This window comes from Apteryx mantelli, chromosome 13 (assembly GCF_036417845.1).
Source record: "Apteryx mantelli isolate bAptMan1 chromosome 13, bAptMan1.hap1, whole genome shotgun sequence".
NCBI classification, from domain to species: Eukaryota; Metazoa; Chordata; class Aves; order Apterygiformes; family Apterygidae; genus Apteryx; species Apteryx mantelli.
This window is the reverse complement of record NC_089990.1, coordinates 3,604,129-3,616,571: the sequence shown is the minus strand read 5'-3', so window position 1 is coordinate 3,616,571 and position 12,443 is coordinate 3,604,129. Positions and strand designations below refer to the sequence as shown.

Below are 12,443 nucleotides of genomic sequence, written 5' to 3'. Positions count from 1 at the left end.
GAGCTGGGCACGCTCAGGTAAGGCAGGCCAGGACCAAATGGGTTCTCCAGCCACTGCCAAACCCTTCCTACAGCTCACCCCAGCGCAGGCAAAGGAAAGAAAATACCCAACTTCCAGGCCTGTGCCCCCCTGGGTGTTCCCCACGGGGAGGGCAGCCTCCAAACACCTCTAGTTCAGCGCTGGGGAGTCCCTGCTTCAGGCCTGACCAGCAGCAAGGGCCCCTCCAGTGACAGCCCTGGCTGACACCACCACTGCTCCGTGCCCGTAGCTCCTTCGGGCAGGCAGCGCAGAGGCACGTGGAAGGGACAGCCACTACCTCTTCAGCAGCGCGCGCGTGTGTGTTAACTGCCTCCCCACAAACCGACCTGGCAACACTGACCTCCAAGAGGAGCCAGGTGAGCAAGAAGAATCACCCACTGAAAAATAGGGGTTGTTTTATTTTTCATGTAAAAAAGGAGTAAATAAAAATCAACTTTTTCTGCTCAGCTCCTGACAGCCACCAGCTGCTGGCCCCACTGTCCACATGCCTCACTAGCTTCGGAGGGGAGAAAAGGCAGACCAGGAAAGAGACAATCAGACAAAAGCAGGGCTAAGACAACACTACGGTCTCTGCAGGGATAGAAACTCAGAACAAAGCAGCCCAGATCCTGCCCCACCAAAGGGCTGAAATCCCAGCTCAGCACTACTCCTGCGATGGAGGAGACCTCCTGCTCCCAGTGAGCCACCCCAGCTACAGGAAATTAGGACAAGTCATTCTGAAACCGCTGAAGCTTCGCACCTAGTGCCCCTCACAGAGCTGCCTTTGGCCAAGCTGCAGCCCCAAAGGCCTCCAGTCCTGACAGCCCTTTAGAGAAGCATATGGGCCCACCGCTTCCTGGGCACTTTGCCCTGCTCCCCAGCAGTGTCCCCATTTCCAGCCTCTGGAGCATATTAGATACCAAAAACAGGGAAGGCAGCTGAGCGCGCTGCAGTCCCATTCTAGCAGTCGGGCATGGAAGAGCACAAAAAGCCAGCAGGAGGTAGGCTCCAGCAGCATCACTGGGGCACTGGGTCTGCAGAACAGACAGCACAACTAACAAGCAGGTCCCCACACTACAAAGCGAAAAAGCAGGAATTTTATGTTCTAATCTTTTTATGATAAACTTAAAAAAGTACCAAAGAATATCCTTTGGTAGAATATGTGATCTCTGCTGGCTGAGGGTCAAGCCAAGAACATGGTGAGCTTAAAACCAGGGGCCTTAAAATAACCGATTCAACCGTCCCCATGCCAAACCCATTCAGATGGGCAATGACTGGGCAAGTTCACGGGCATCAACACATTCTGCGACTGTCAGGTAACAGCTCTGACCTTGGAAGAGAAGGAAGAAAGAGGCAGGACAAGAGAGGGGGAAAGCATATTCCTCCTTCTCATAGTGAAAATGGAGACACCAAGAGCTGCAACCTCCCTGAAGATACCACTTCCATTGGCATCAAGGCGTCCAGCTTCCCAGAGCAGTCCAGTGCAGGGGCAGTCAGGCAGGCACCCCTCTCCTCTGGCTACCCTTAAAACAGGATGAGGAGAGGTACCTAAACAGGGCACACCCTGGGCAAACACACCCTCTCGCTCATATACACAGCGGAAAAGGAGCTTGGAACTTGCTGGCCCCGCTGCCAGATGGCCAGTCCTCTTTTTCATCAAGGCCTCAGACTCCTCCCTCCCCACCGATGAGGTCGCCTGCTTTGGACAGATCCAGTCGCTTACTCCGAGCTCTCTTCTACCTCCTTTTGTTTCTTCTTCTTCTTCTTCTTGGTGCTGGTCTCACTGGTCTGTGAAGAGGTTGGAGAGATCAGGAAGGAATCGAAAAGGAATCATTTACTGCTCATTTCTGGGGAGGCATCTGGCACCACTGGAATGAGGCATTCGCAGAAACACGCATCTTCGCTTCCCCTTCCCACACTCTCAACCCCAGATATCCGAACACCGCAGCCCCACTCCAGATCCCGTGCAGGCTCCCCTTGGCTGCAATTCCCCCCACCCAAGCACCACACAAGCACGTTTACTACAAGCCAGCATCACGCTAGGCCTGGTGCCCCCCTCCAGCAGGGGCCTGTTACAGGGCACCAGAGGTGGCCTGGCAGGAACGGGTACCCACCAAATGCCCCAGGCACCGAGGGATGCTCAACCCATACGCTCCATCCCTTCCCCACTGCAGATCCATCCCCACAAGCCTCACCTGCCCAGTATGTCTCACCCACCCTCATCCAGGCCAGCTCACGAACAAGCCTACATTGAGACATCTTTCCTCTGCCTGGGGGGACCCCGGTGCTTTGAGGACATATACAGCAGGATGCTGACGTGTTTATCCTAGAGGCACTAGGAACAATCTCTCCCAGCGCTTGGGCCACACCATGGCAGCCCCCAGCTACGTACCACTTCCATTTGCTCTCCTCCACTCTCAGCAGCCTCTTTGGCCTTCTTGTCTTTCTTCTTCTTTTTCTTTTCCTTTTTGCTCGGCTCATCTGGCGGTGGAGTGGCAGGGGACGGTGGGGTCACAGCCTCCTCACTTTCACTCTCCGACTCTCGTTTCCTCTGTTAGGGGAACATGTCGTCAGACAGGTCATCTCCCAAAAGGGCACGAGTGATGAGCTGTTGGCTGATGCAAGCCCAAACGCCACTGCCTTGACAGACTCAATCCAACTCCTCAGCCCATTTTGAATAGGAGAGTGAGCTACCAATGGCCAGAGGTCCCTTCCAGCGTACACTGTCTAGCATTCCCCTCTATCAGCTTGTATCCCACAGTTCCCAATGCTCCCTGCACCCCATACTCTCCAGAGTTTGAAATGCAGCTGCACCCCCCTAAGAGCACGCAGAAGCCCTGCCTGGGAACATCAGAGGCAGCATCTGTATAAAATGTGTAAGGACAAAGGTATAAAAGGACACTTCAGAAACTGCCCACGGTTTCAGAAAGGTTCTCTGGAATAACATTCCTCTACTGTGGCTCTGTCAAACACATTGCCTTGGATGTTGCAGCATGTACAGCTCAAGTCAGAGCTCCTCATATCCCCTGACTGCGCTACAAGAGTCACAAGGCCCAAAACAGACCTGATTATACCAGACACTCCTGGCGATACTCACTTTTGGAGCCCTCTCCGGCTCTGAGACAGCTCGGGGGACTGCTGCTGCCTCTTTTTTGATGGTATCCCTGAAAGAGAAGAGATCCCAGACTGGGCAGGACTGTCGCTACCTTGCACCGGCCCGGACAATTACAAAGCCCCTTCCCCCTCCCAACAGCTCCTCAGCCCAAGCCAAGCGTTGGGGCAGATGCTCAGTGTAGGGAAGGCCCGCAGCCCGCACCAGCGCCCGGCTGGGCTGGACAACGGCAGGGCCTCCCCTCTTTCATTTAGCAGACTGACTCCCTCTGCAGCCACAGCATCAGGCTGTGGAGGGATAACCGTCTGCTCACACCTTTTGCTCCCCTGTGACCGCAGCAAACACAAGCGCACACAGCGGGGCCAGGCAGCAAAGACACCTTGCCAGGCGCAACACGGTCTAAACGCAAGCAGGAGCACCCAGGGCAGCACTTGCTGCGCGGAGCCTTCCCTCAGTGCGTCGCTCCGAGCCCGCCACCCTCTGCTCACCTGTAATCCACATACTCCTTCTTCCACGAATCCGGCGTGCTCTCGTTGGGCTTCCCGTGCTTGTCCAACAGACCCTTCTGGATCATCATCTTTTTCTGGCTGGCCTGAAAGCAGAGCACAAAAAGTCACACTGAAGCTCCAAGGCGCAGAAACCCTGCCGTGTGTTTCAGCCACGTGGCGCAAGAGCAGATATCCCAGCGACAGGCCAAGCCAACAAGTGTATCGTTACTCATCCGACACTTGCCCAAGGACCTCCGGACAATTAACAGAAAGCATCCCCTGTACAGCAGCCTCCCACCTCCCGCTTCCTCCCTCCCTGTGGTTATCTCCTCAGTAAAGGACGGCTAAGTTGGTGGCAGCAGCAATAAAGCCAGAGAAAGAGGCCTGCCCAGCACTTCGCTTGCCTGCGCTCAGATCCTTGACCAGCTTTCTGCAGCTCAGTGACCCGCCGCGTTGCAGCTGCACCACTGCAACTGCTAAGGCAAGGCAAGAGCTCTTCACCAAAGGTTCAGAGAGACTCCGGCTAGGCTGCATCACGCTGCAGCTAGGCTGCATCACATTTGCTGCGAGATAAGCGTGGGCACATCCCCAGCACCTTCTGCCCTTCTCTCGAACCAGGGTGATGCCATGGGCCACCGCGGCTTCACACCACGTTTGAAGCCTAGGCTGTAGCACCGGCTGAAGGGAAACTACAGGTCAGATGGAGCTAGAGCTGACTGCTGCTACAAATCTGCCTACTCCCAGGATCACCAGCTGCACAAGAGAGGAGAGGGATCCGAGGTGCACAACCCGCAAAAGGTGTTCCTACTGCTCCTGTCCTTCAGGCAGCATTTAGTTTCTTTCCACACAGTTTTGCATTTCTGCACTGTCACAGTTTTGTGAGAATAAAGAGAAGCTCCTTTCTGTCCCCTCCTGAGCCATCAGCACTGGGTGATAGATGAAGGTCATCTTTGCACAGAGTGCTCGTGCCATCTAGGTGACATCATTTGGCTCTTTACAGGAGGAGGGTTCATGCGCAAACCTGAGAAGCCCAAACCTGAGCATTGGCGACAGCCCAGTTCCCTGACACAGCTCAACCCACAACAGGAGGGAAAGCCGGGCTCTCCTCCGGCACTGAGCTGACACGGCCCCGGCACTGGGAAGTACCACTGTCGCGGCTCCAGAGAAGCACCGGGGAATTTACAGAGGGGCCCAGGAGAAGAGGTGGGGCCCAGCTCTGCCCAAGGGTGCCCAAGCCCCACGGCCCAACAAGCTGAGCCCCCCTCTCCTCCCCAGGATCCAACACGGCACCACCACCCTGCTCACCTTGGGACCGAGGCCCCATTTGCGGGGATACGTGTCCCTCTCCATGATCACTCTCTTGATCTTCGCAACTACTCCGTGGTCACAGGTAGAAATGACCGCGGTGGTCATCAAGGCAACCGCTGCAGAAGGGGGCAGAAAGTCCACAAACACTTTAAAACCCAGCCAAGCCACAACAGCTCAGATACATAAACCCGCTGCATTTGGCCTGCTCTTCCTGCATCACCACAACCATCAGGCAGCTTCCCCCCCCCCCCAGCCCCCAACAATGCCACATCCCCCCAAAACCTCACTGGAAGGGATTTCTGGGCAAGCCCTTCAGAGAGTCACGCTGTTCAAAGCATCAGAGTCAGGGATTAATAACAACAGATGCACAAATCCTCGGGCTTGTGCCAGAACATCAGGTCTGGATGGTGAACAGGGCGAGCCCGTCACCGGACAAGGGCAGAGCTCCATAAGCGGACGTCAGAGCACTTCTGCTAGCTGTCACAGCACTTCTGCTCAGGTCAAGGAAATGCAGCGTGTTTAAAGATGCGGCTGAACTGAGCCACTACACAAAGAAGCAGTGCTGCTCCCTCCAGACTTCCCAGCAGTTTGTAGAGCCAAACTGGAGGAGACTAATCCTACCAATACACGTTAAATGTTTGTTGCTAGCTCCCTGAAACAGTCGCTGCAGCCATTACCGACAGCAGGGTGGAAAGGCTCAGCTGTATTGCAGCGCTTCACCTCCAAGGCCCCTCAATCCCAGAGCACCCGGCCATGCGGCACCGAGCACTGCTGCAGACAGACCCTTCTGTGCGGTACCTTCAGCACATGCCACCTGCCCGGCTTCTCCCAAGAACCCAGTTAGGAAAAAGCACCATTTCAAGTCACTTCACAGAAGTTGGGAGCCACTCAAGTCCCTGTACACTGATCTCCTCCGTAGGTGTGACGTGCCAGGTGGTAGTATGTGATCAGACATCATCCCTCATCTCGGTGGGGATGGAGCCCCCACGGAGGGGGGCTCCGACCCTGCCAGCACACCTCGCTCCTGCAGGCAGCCAGCCACAGGCCCCAGCAGCCCCCAGTAGGACACTGGCAGACTGCTGGGTCTCCGGAGGCCGCGCAGCACCCAGACCCTAGAACAGGAACCCGGGTGCTGCAGGAGGGCAGCGCCACTGCACTCAGAGAATGGATAAACTTCGTCATCACCTCACATACAGAGCACACCCGAGCCTCACGCAGCTGAAAGAGAGGATCCCTTCACGCCTGGCCAAGGACTGGCTCCGAAGCAAAAAGACAGCTCGTAGGCCAGGCGATAAGAGCTAATAGGAGCACAAGGGTTTCTGATGACCCTCACACAAGCAATGGATTACCCAGCTTGTAACTTGGCTCTGATGCAGCTGCTGTTTCTTAACCTCCTGCTCAATGCCAGCTGCCTTGCATCCTAGCTTGCTAGGCCAAGCCACCCCACAATTCCCACCAGGAAGTGCTATTTAAGCCTTCTGTGAATGGGAACTCATTTGTCACACATTCACTGGCATGTAGTCTTATTTCTGCATTTAGCCAGGCACAAGAAGAACAGGGAGCTTCATACCTAGGCATATGGCTTCTCCTTTTGTGGTGATGACAACAATCTCTTGATTAAGCTCAATGCCATCTTCGTACCTCAGGACACCAGGCAACATGATCTTGGCTCCATAGCAAATGGCATTAACCTGGAGAGGTGGGGAACAGCAGGTCTTACAGTCTATTGCAGAAGACAAAGCACCTTAAGAAGTGCCTCAGATCACTTTAGCTTCCCTTCGCCATTACTGTCCCAACAATAACATGCCCACACGTTTTGTATGGTGGAGAATGAGAAACAAATTTGAGGGCTTTGGAGAAAGCAAGCAAAGGAAAGCACCTGCCAGCAAACAGACCGTGAGGCAGATCTCTTATAGGCATCACACATGCTCCTAAAGTGAGGAGAGCACCATCTCTGCCATTCAGGTCTGGGCTCTTATATCTTACCGCTGATCTGGCAGCAGGCCATACTAAGTCCTACGTGGTGCTACACACCATGAGGATCCTGATCCCCCATTTGTTATACTAGCTATACACATAGGAGGGCGCTTTGCAGATGTCAGCTGGCACTAACTCAGCAACTTACCGCGCTGTCTTTCATAACTAGCCGCTTGTGTGAAGTCAGTAGCTTCTCTAATGGCAGGATAACCCTTCGCAGGTAGCTGTCGTCCTTGTTGTTGTCGTACTGCCATTGCGCATCCAGCACATCATGCATAGTCACCATGTTGTCCTGAAAAGACACAACCCTTCTAAAACTTTCCAGTCAGCCACCGACTCGAAACAGACACAAGAGAACACAGCTAAAGACCAATGGCAAATACTGTGCTGAAAGGGAGCAGAGAAAAGATTCTGAACTCAGAAGTGTCAAAAAAAGCAACCTAAAAAAGGCAAGAACAAGTATTTTCTGTCAACAGTTTGAACCCCTCTGGCCCTGACCTTTGTTACAGCAGACTTCAACCATCTTAACTTCAGACTGCACTTGGATCTAGTATGTAAAGTACATGAAATATGAAGTGTGACCAAGCTTACACAAATACCTGGGACTTCTAGACAAAGGAGATCAGGGAGTAGAAGCTTAAATTAACCAGCTCCTCAAACTGCAACATGCAATAAATTCTTGAGGCAGCTGTGCATCCAGCACCTGGACTTCAAAAATGACTGCAAACGATTACATCTGTGATAAGAGCACGGATGGATGAGGAAGCACTTGCACTCTGATACTCCTGCTCTACAGGGAGAGAAATTGGTCCTGGAGCTCAGACTGGCAGTGGGATGCAGCTGGGCCCAGACTGAAAAGCCTACGCAGGAGTTCAGGATCACTGAAGGCTGGCATCCTCCAAGCGCGTCTCAGTGGAAGCACGCGCCTCGCACTGTGCTGCGACACCAAGTGGTTGCAGATAGCTAAGCAGACAGCTCACATTCCTGAACTCGTGGCACACGCCTGGCTTGTAGGCTGAGAAACACAGGTGGCTTAAGAAAACTTCCAGTCACCATGGTGCATTTCCCAGCCACTCACTGTCCCAAAGTTTAATTACCAGAACAGGGGCAACCACCCTGAACTGAACTCAACACTTTGGTTCAGACTGTCTATGGCAAAAGCTCCCACATTTTGAGGGCTGTTCACAAACATAACTTTTCCGATCCACCACGCAGCTATACTTTCTTCTACCACTATAAAAGTAACAAAGTTCTGAGTAACTTTCACAATTCCAGAATTGCCAGTTACAGTTAGTCACCACTCTACCTTCTCTCCCAGAATCCCTGAGCGCACTCTCCGGAGCTCTTGCATCTGTCCTCCAACACCGAGCAGCAAGCCAAGGTGAACACAGAGTGTTCGGATGTATGTGCCTGCTTCACAGCTCACCCAGAAGATACCTGAAACACAGGCCAGGCGAAGAGCACTTAAACATAAGTCTAGAAATGAACCAAGTCTAGAAGCTCTCTCTGAGAGAAGCTTTGTGTCTAGCCTCTCACAGAGCCATCAGCATTGGGTGATAGATGAAGGTCATCTTTGCACAGAGTGCTAATGCCATCTAGTTGACATCATTTGGCTCTTCAGTGAAGGACTGGGCTCTACAGACAAATAGATGGGATTTGTTTCTCAGCACACAGAAGCAAGGCAAGAAGCAGTTACTGCTTGACAGCAGCAAGACTTTAACAATCTTACGACATCTGCAAGGAATAGCAAGCAGCCTATTTCACAGGGACTTTATCAGCTGATGGTTGAAAAGAGAGAAGACAGTGCTATTTTACCTAATCTTCTCTCAGGGTCATACTCCACTAGCTTGCTCTCGTAGATGGTTCTGACTCTCAGCTGTCGCTTCACGGCAGCGATGAGGGGTGGTCGCTGAAACAGCGCGCCTGTCAGAGTTTCTATCGCCTGAGGGCGGAAGCAGAAGCAACAGGTCACACCTCTCCCATTAGCACACCTAATATAAAAGTGCCTTGGGTCTCCAGACATTAGGACCACTTCCATGAGCGAGAACCCACAAGGTTCATCATTGTTTGGCTAGGTCACATTTAAAAAAGCCGAAATGAACCAGGGATGTGGTCAAAATGCTGCCCCAGCTGTCAGTGAGGCACAGCTGGGCTTTCTCATCAGGTGGTAGTACGTGATCAGACATCATCCCTCATCTCGGTGGGGATGGAGCCCCCACGGAGGGGGGGCTCCAACCCTGCCAGCACACCTCACTCCTGCAGGCAGCCAGCCACAGGCCCCAGCAACCCCCAGTAGGACACTGGCAGACTGCGGGGTCTCCGGAGGCCGCACAGCACCCAGACCCTAGAACAGGAACCCGGGTGCTGCAGGAGGGCAGCGCCACTGCACTCAGAGAATGGATAAACTTCGTCATCACCTCACATACAAAGCACACCCGAGCTCCATTCCTACCCTCTCATCTCCCAGGGACGCTGAACACTTTGCGCTTCAAGTGTCAGCACAGCTAACAGTGTGCAGAGACTTACCCTGGCCAGCTGGGCCTCACTTTCAATTGCATTGTGCAGCCGAACAATTCCCACATACTCTTTGCCTAAAAGAACGACAAGAGCAGTCAGGAGTGGCCACTTGCATTTAATGTTGCCCTCAAGGTGCACACTGCTACACAGTCAAACATCTATCTAGAAAGCCCACCAGACATCTTCGCAGTCACCTTTCCTAGACAGGGCAAGTAATTTATTATGCAGTTGCTTGTTCTTCCAACAAAAGAAAAAAATCTAAGCTACAGGTATATTCCTTTATCAAGTGTTACTTCACTGAACTTGTAGACTGAGGCCACCTAAAGCCATGAGTCCAGTTAGTACACAAATTCAGAAATGTTTTCCTTGACCTAAAACAGCACAGGCCCCTGACAGAGGGAAAAATGATCAAAACACTTGCAACAGCATGCGCATGTTTTCACTGGCTTGGAGCAAGATGGCTAAACAATCCTTGAATTTAAGTCCCTCAAGACCAAGAGTAGCCCTTTTGTAGACAGGAATGGAAATCGCCAGCTTGTCTTCAGAAGAACTCTGCACTTCCCCAGTCAGTTAGACTGAAAACGGTCCCAGGGCAGTAAACATACCTGCACTCTGCTGAGATTTGACCAGTCGTGTCGCCCTCTCAATGCACACAATCAGGCACCCAGTCACCTTAGGATCCAGAGTGCCACTGTGTCCAGTCTTCTCCACTCGAAGGATGCGTCGGATCCATGCAACCACCTCATGGGAAGATGGATTGGAAGGTTTGTCGAGGTTAATAAAGCCTGACCTAAAGTGCAAGATGACAGAGATTAGAAATTTAGCATCAGGGCAAACAGAGCAAGTGTGGAACCCTTGATGACTTGTCACGTCTGCCAAAAAAAAAAAAGGTATTTCTAAATGAAGAGCCAAATAAAAGCTTAGCCCCACAGCTGCTCCCACTGAGACCACAAGGAGTTACTCTGCCCACGGCTCCTCTGAAAGGCAGGTCATATATTCCAAGATCAAGCAATTCTCATCTCTTCAGACTGCTGATCACTATTCAGTACTTAAATCAAAACACTGCACACAAACTCCAAGCAGCCTCCATGACTTTCCATAAGACCCCTCAGAATTTCTCAGGCATTTGCATGCCTGTTGGCAGACCAGCCGCAAACCCAGAACAAAACAAACTTCACAAGAAGTGGCCAGTGGGTCCTGTTTCCGGATTTACCATCTAACAGCGAGGTACAAAGGCAAGCAGAAAGGTACAAGAGAAATTCAGAACTCAAAACATCACAGACGAAAGCGGTCGCTGCCACTTATATTCAGCTGCCACCGTCACGAGATCACCTGAACATATTAGCTGTGAAAGAAAGATAAGAACACTCTTGCAGTTATTACACTCACCTAACATAGTCGGCGATCTCTCTCTTCAGGGGATTAGCACCAGAAGGAAGGGGTGTGTAGTGTGCTGTCAACACATTCAACTTATCAAAGTTCTACAAAATCCAAGCAAAAATTATCATAAGTAAAATGCTCTCAAGCTCACTGTGCCTCAGTTTCAGCAGTGCTTTACCCTAATACAGCTCCCCAGCTGTACACTGTCTGATTCGTATATGTATCTGAAAGCGCCTTTTCCCAATTAAAAATGATCTAGAAAGGCAATCACAAGGTCTTTTTAGAAAGAGAAAGAAAAAATCCTCCACAGGAAAAGATGAAATGAAATGACAGAATGAAAAGCTTTAAAAAGTGAAATAAATCCAGTGTGCCTCAGCACCTCTGTACAAAGAGCTCAGAAGTCCATGTAGGCCACAGGCCACTCTCAAACCAAAATAAAGAAGAGCTAAAGAAATTCTGCACGGTCTTTACAAGGGATCATAATGTTACAGAGTAGCGTGCAAACGATAAGGCCAGGCGAATTGTATAGCATGATTTTTGCATGCAGTGGCTTGGCCTCTGCTTTGAAGGACACATAAGCTGGTTTTTTTTTGGGGGGGGGGGGGGAAAGGTTTACAAAACGCTGAGGAGGAGCGTTGCACCTGTACATGCCCGTTCTGAGAACAAAAGAAAAAGCACGAGCACGGGAAGCCCGTCGACGCCCACTACCTTCAGCAGCAACGGCCACTGGGACGTGTCCAGCTGGGCCACGCGGGACTCGGGCTTGATGAAGAATTCCTCCGTATGCTGAATATCCTGCAAACGGGCGAAATGACCCAAAATCAGAGGGCTGAAAGGCGCCGGCCGAGCTTCCGCCCGCCACCACGTGCCGCCTCCCCACGCCTGCCGGGGCCGCTCCCCGGGCAACGGCTGCTCTTTACTCCGCGATATCTGGCTTAAAACGCTGCAACCGCTGCGGCGGGCGGGCCCGGGGGTCACCGGGCCCGGGGGTCACCGGGGGCGGGAAGAGCCCGCCGCTGCTCAGGGGCCGGCGGGGCGGGCTTGCAGCCTTTGTGCTGCCCGCGGCGGCCGGGCCCAGCGCGGGCGGGACCGCGCGGCCTCCCCGCCGTGAGGGCAGCGGGCTCACCGCAACGTCCGCGTCGGCGAGCTGCCGCTTCTCCTTCTTCCGCCGCTTCTTCACGCCGGAGCCTGCGGGAGACACGCGGTCAGCGCCCCGCCACACCGGGCCCGGCGGGGCCCGCGGCCGCGCCGCCACACCGAGCCCCCCCCCCCGCCCCGGGCCGCGCAGGCCGCCGCCGCTCCCAGCCCTCCCCGCCGCGACCGCGTCGACCCGTTCCCCGTCCCCCCGCGGAGCCCCGGGGCCGCCGGGCGGGGCGAGACGGGGCGGCCCCGCCGCTACGCACCGTCCGCGTCCGCCATGGCCGCGCCGCGTGGTGCCCCCACCGCCGCGCAGAGGCCGGAAGGGCCGCCCCCTTCCCGACATGCCCCGCGCGGGAGGGGCGGGGCCAAGGAGGAGAGGGTGGAGCGAGGGGCGTGGCTACAGCAGAGGGGCGTGGCGAGCGGAGCTGCCAGCCCCCCGGGCTGGTGTCTCCGAGTCCGGGGCAGCCGCGCATCGCCGCAGCCAAAGAAAGAGCCTGGAGCCT

The 12,443-nt window shown here is 53.7% G+C and overlaps 1 protein-coding gene and 5 non-coding genes across 6 annotated transcripts; all 6 read right to left on the bottom strand.

The window, feature by feature from the left end:
• Positions 1-417: 417 nt before the first annotated feature.
• On the bottom strand, positions 418-12,284 carry DKC1 (dyskerin pseudouridine synthase 1). Its single transcript, XM_067303906.1, has 15 exons — positions 12,204-12,284; positions 11,927-11,988; positions 11,509-11,595; positions 10,810-10,901; positions 10,026-10,210; positions 9,430-9,494; positions 8,719-8,845; positions 8,210-8,340; positions 7,052-7,195; positions 6,497-6,617; positions 4,924-5,042; positions 3,619-3,722; positions 3,116-3,182; positions 2,411-2,569; positions 418-1,806 (listed from the first exon to the last, which is right to left on the bottom strand). Exons 1-15 carry the CDS (start codon positions 12,217-12,219, stop codon positions 1,738-1,740), a joined length of 1,548 nt encoding a protein of 515 aa, XP_067160007.1. The 5' UTR covers positions 12,220-12,284; the 3' UTR covers positions 418-1,737.
• Positions 4,534-4,609, bottom strand: LOC136993320 (small nucleolar RNA SNORD83). Its single transcript, XR_010885607.1, has one exon. It is a non-coding gene; the product is annotated as a small nucleolar RNA SNORD83 (small nucleolar RNA).
• LOC136993317 (small nucleolar RNA SNORD17) lies at positions 5,870-6,116 on the bottom strand. The gene has a single exon (XR_010885605.1). It is a non-coding gene; the product is annotated as a small nucleolar RNA SNORD17 (small nucleolar RNA).
• LOC136993315 (small nucleolar RNA SNORA36 family) lies at positions 7,910-8,044 on the bottom strand. The gene has a single exon (XR_010885603.1). It is a non-coding gene; the product is annotated as a small nucleolar RNA SNORA36 family (small nucleolar RNA).
• Positions 8,442-8,517, bottom strand: LOC136993321 (small nucleolar RNA SNORD83). Its single transcript, XR_010885608.1, has one exon. It is a non-coding gene; the product is annotated as a small nucleolar RNA SNORD83 (small nucleolar RNA).
• Positions 9,078-9,325, bottom strand: LOC136993316 (small nucleolar RNA SNORD17). The gene has a single exon (XR_010885604.1). It is a non-coding gene; the product is annotated as a small nucleolar RNA SNORD17 (small nucleolar RNA).
• Positions 12,285-12,443: the final 159 nt, after the last annotated feature.

Coding starts and splice junctions, on each gene's coding strand:
- DKC1 (XM_067303906.1), bottom strand. Junction 9,495..10,025: donor CAAATCTCAGCAGAGTGCAG/GTATGTTTACTG, acceptor TCGTTCTTTTAG/GCAAAGAGTATGTGGGAATT. Junction 1,807..2,410: donor GAGGAGAGCAAATGGAAGTG/GTACGTAGCTGG, acceptor ACCTCTTCACAG/ACCAGTGAGACCAGCACCAA.